The sequence below is a fragment of the Ipomoea nil genome, unplaced genomic scaffold (assembly GCF_001879475.1).
Source record: "Ipomoea nil cultivar Tokyo-kokei standard unplaced genomic scaffold, Asagao_1.1 scaffold0642, whole genome shotgun sequence".
In the NCBI taxonomy this organism is placed as follows: domain Eukaryota; kingdom Viridiplantae; phylum Streptophyta; class Magnoliopsida; order Solanales; family Convolvulaceae; genus Ipomoea; species Ipomoea nil.
Genome location: NW_017617070.1, coordinates 5,369,828 through 5,372,305, shown reverse-complemented (window position 1 = coordinate 5,372,305; position 2,478 = coordinate 5,369,828). Strand labels below are relative to the sequence as shown.

At 39.7% G+C, this 2,478-nt stretch overlaps 1 protein-coding gene across 1 annotated transcript; it reads left to right on the top strand.

Annotated features, from left to right (window-relative positions):
• Nucleotides 1–935: 935 nt before the first annotated feature.
• Nucleotides 936–2,229, top strand: LOC109174659. Its single transcript, XM_019323936.1, has one exon. It carries the CDS (start codon nt 1,040–1,042, stop codon nt 2,030–2,032), a length of 993 nt encoding a protein of 330 aa, XP_019179481.1. The 5' UTR covers nt 936–1,039; the 3' UTR covers nt 2,033–2,229.
• Nucleotides 2,230–2,478: the final 249 nt, after the last annotated feature.

Here is a 2,478-nt window from a genome sequence, read left to right as displayed (position 1 = left end):
AATAATAATAATAATAATAATAATAATAATAATAATAATAATAATAATAATTGTTTTAATAATAATTTTTTTAAAAAAATATAGATGTGTTTTGGGGAAATCATTCTAAAAAAACATTAAGTAAAAATATTGTAAATTGCAATGTTTGTATTTTCAGTGGTTTGGAACAAATTGGTGCTTCAAACTGTTGAATAATCAAAACACTTTCTTTATCATTTTGACTTTGGGTTACATCATATTTACCAATCGTCCAATATCTTTGGGTTACATTATAATTAAAAAATTTAAATTTTTAATACATTTAAATTTCTTAAATTAGGAATTTCTTTATCAATAATAATTTATTCAACAATAATGGTTGAACTAAATGAACACTGAGCAAAACACCTAAAACAATATTATTATATATTTAATATTTTATGCTTTAATTTTTATTTTCTCTCCCTTATGTCCCGTATTTGGTTTCAACCATACCCATACAATTATTTTATTGACAATTATAATCAATATTGACTATATTATCTATCTTGCATTTGTAAATTAAACTTAGAATGATCAATTTAAATACGCAAATTCAACATTCAATTATCTATGCATGACCAATTATAATATAATCTTGTCTTGATATACTTTAAAATACTTATTTAAGAAAAACATTGGGCATTATCTCAATTAAAAAAACTAGTATAATATAAAAAATTAATCAGTACACGACACGAGTAATTTAGTAGTTAAAAATGTACCGTATGTAAGTGATTATTCACGAGGTAAATCATGATCTATCCATGGTGTCCGCATAGGTAGCTCACCTAGTCATAGAGGTAAAAGTTAAAAAGAATGATCAGAGATTGAGTCTGAGAGCAGGGGCTCCTTTTGGAAATGATAGGGGGCTAGGACTATCCACTTTCCCTACCACTATAAATTTACAGTTTTATGTGATTATAAACACATCATATCATCCTTAGCCCTAACATACTCATACATCTGAACTCACAATTCATGCACGCGCGCCTCTCAGTCTTTTCTGTAAGCTGTAGCCATGAAGCAGAGTAGTAGCCATCACCCAACAAAGCTTAAAACCACCCCAAGACCACTCTTTTCTTGCGCTTTCTTCCGCCATTGCACTCAAACTGTGCTCAGCCCCACTACCACCACTCCCCCACCTCTCCCTTCTTCAAGTTCCGATCCCTTGCCACCATTACACCATTCTAATAAGCCGCCGCCGCCGCCGGCTGCTCGTTCCGAGTCCGAGTCATCGTCCTCTTCTTCTAACACTTCCCAGAGTTTCACCCAGTGGAGGTTCCCACTCCCGACCTCGCCCCTTCCGCATATTCAATCCCATTTCGAAACCCACCCCAAACCAGAATCAGACGGCGGCGCTCCTCCGCCTCCGCTGCTGACGGCGAACTTGGAGGAGCTGTTCCACGTGGCGGAGCTCCAGTTCAGTACGGCTTCGGATACGGATCGTGTCAAGACGATCCATATGTTGGAACGGTCACTTGTTCCGAACCCGGCGTCAGCGTCGGCGGAGTGCCCTGCCACGGTGATGAGAGAGGTGGTAGGGTGCTTGAAGGATAGAGTGACTGCCAAGCCGGCCAGCAAGGTGCTTCTGGCGCTTTGCTTGGCGGAGAGGAACCGACGCGTGGCGGTTGAGGTGGGGGCGGTGGGGATGGTGGTGGAGGCGCTGTCGGACTTGGAGGGTCCCGTGGCGGAGAGAGCGCTGGCGGCTTTGGAACTGCTGTGCACGGTGGAGGAGGGGGCTGCTGAGGTGAGATCACACGCGCTGGCGGTGCTGATGATGGTGGAGGTGATGGGGAGGATGGAAGGTAGGGGTAAAGAATATGCGATAAGTGTGTTGGCAGTGATATACGGTAGTGGGTCCGACCACGGCGCCGCAATTGCTCCGCCGGAGGAGGTGGCGCGTGCAGTCATGCTGGCTTTGCAAGGTAATTGTAGCACTAGAGGTAGGAGAAAAGGGACCCAGCTGCTGAAGACTTGCAAGAACATGATGGCAACGACTCAACAGGCGTAGGAGATCGATGCAGCAGATTGAGATGAACGGTCCTGATCGATTCTTTTTCCCATGTTCTTCTGTTTAAATATGTATGAGAAAGTGAGAATAGTATGGAATATAATCTTAATTTGTTTACCTAAGCTATTGAATCCACAAATGATTTTGTCAGGTGGAAAAACAATTTTACCAAAAGTTTCATCAAAATTAATACTCCCTCCGACTCTTTTTATGTGTCTAGTTCAATTAACGAGACTTAATTAGAGTTATTTTTAATTTAAATTTTCATAATATTAAGTTTACCTTGTGCTCAGATGACACTCCGGTTAGACTCTCATATGGGAGGTTGTGATTTTAAGCAAAGTAGCTATGAACAGATACTACATTGTAATAGAGTTATTAGCATTCAACAAAAAAAAGTTTAGTATTAATATATAAAATTTATATTTTTAAAAACTACATTAAAA

Excerpts from the sequence above, each read along its gene's own strand:
- LOC109174659 (XM_019323936.1), top strand. The coding sequence starts at position 1,040 with ATGAAGCAGAGTAGTAGCCATCACCCAACAAAGCTTAAAACCACCCCA.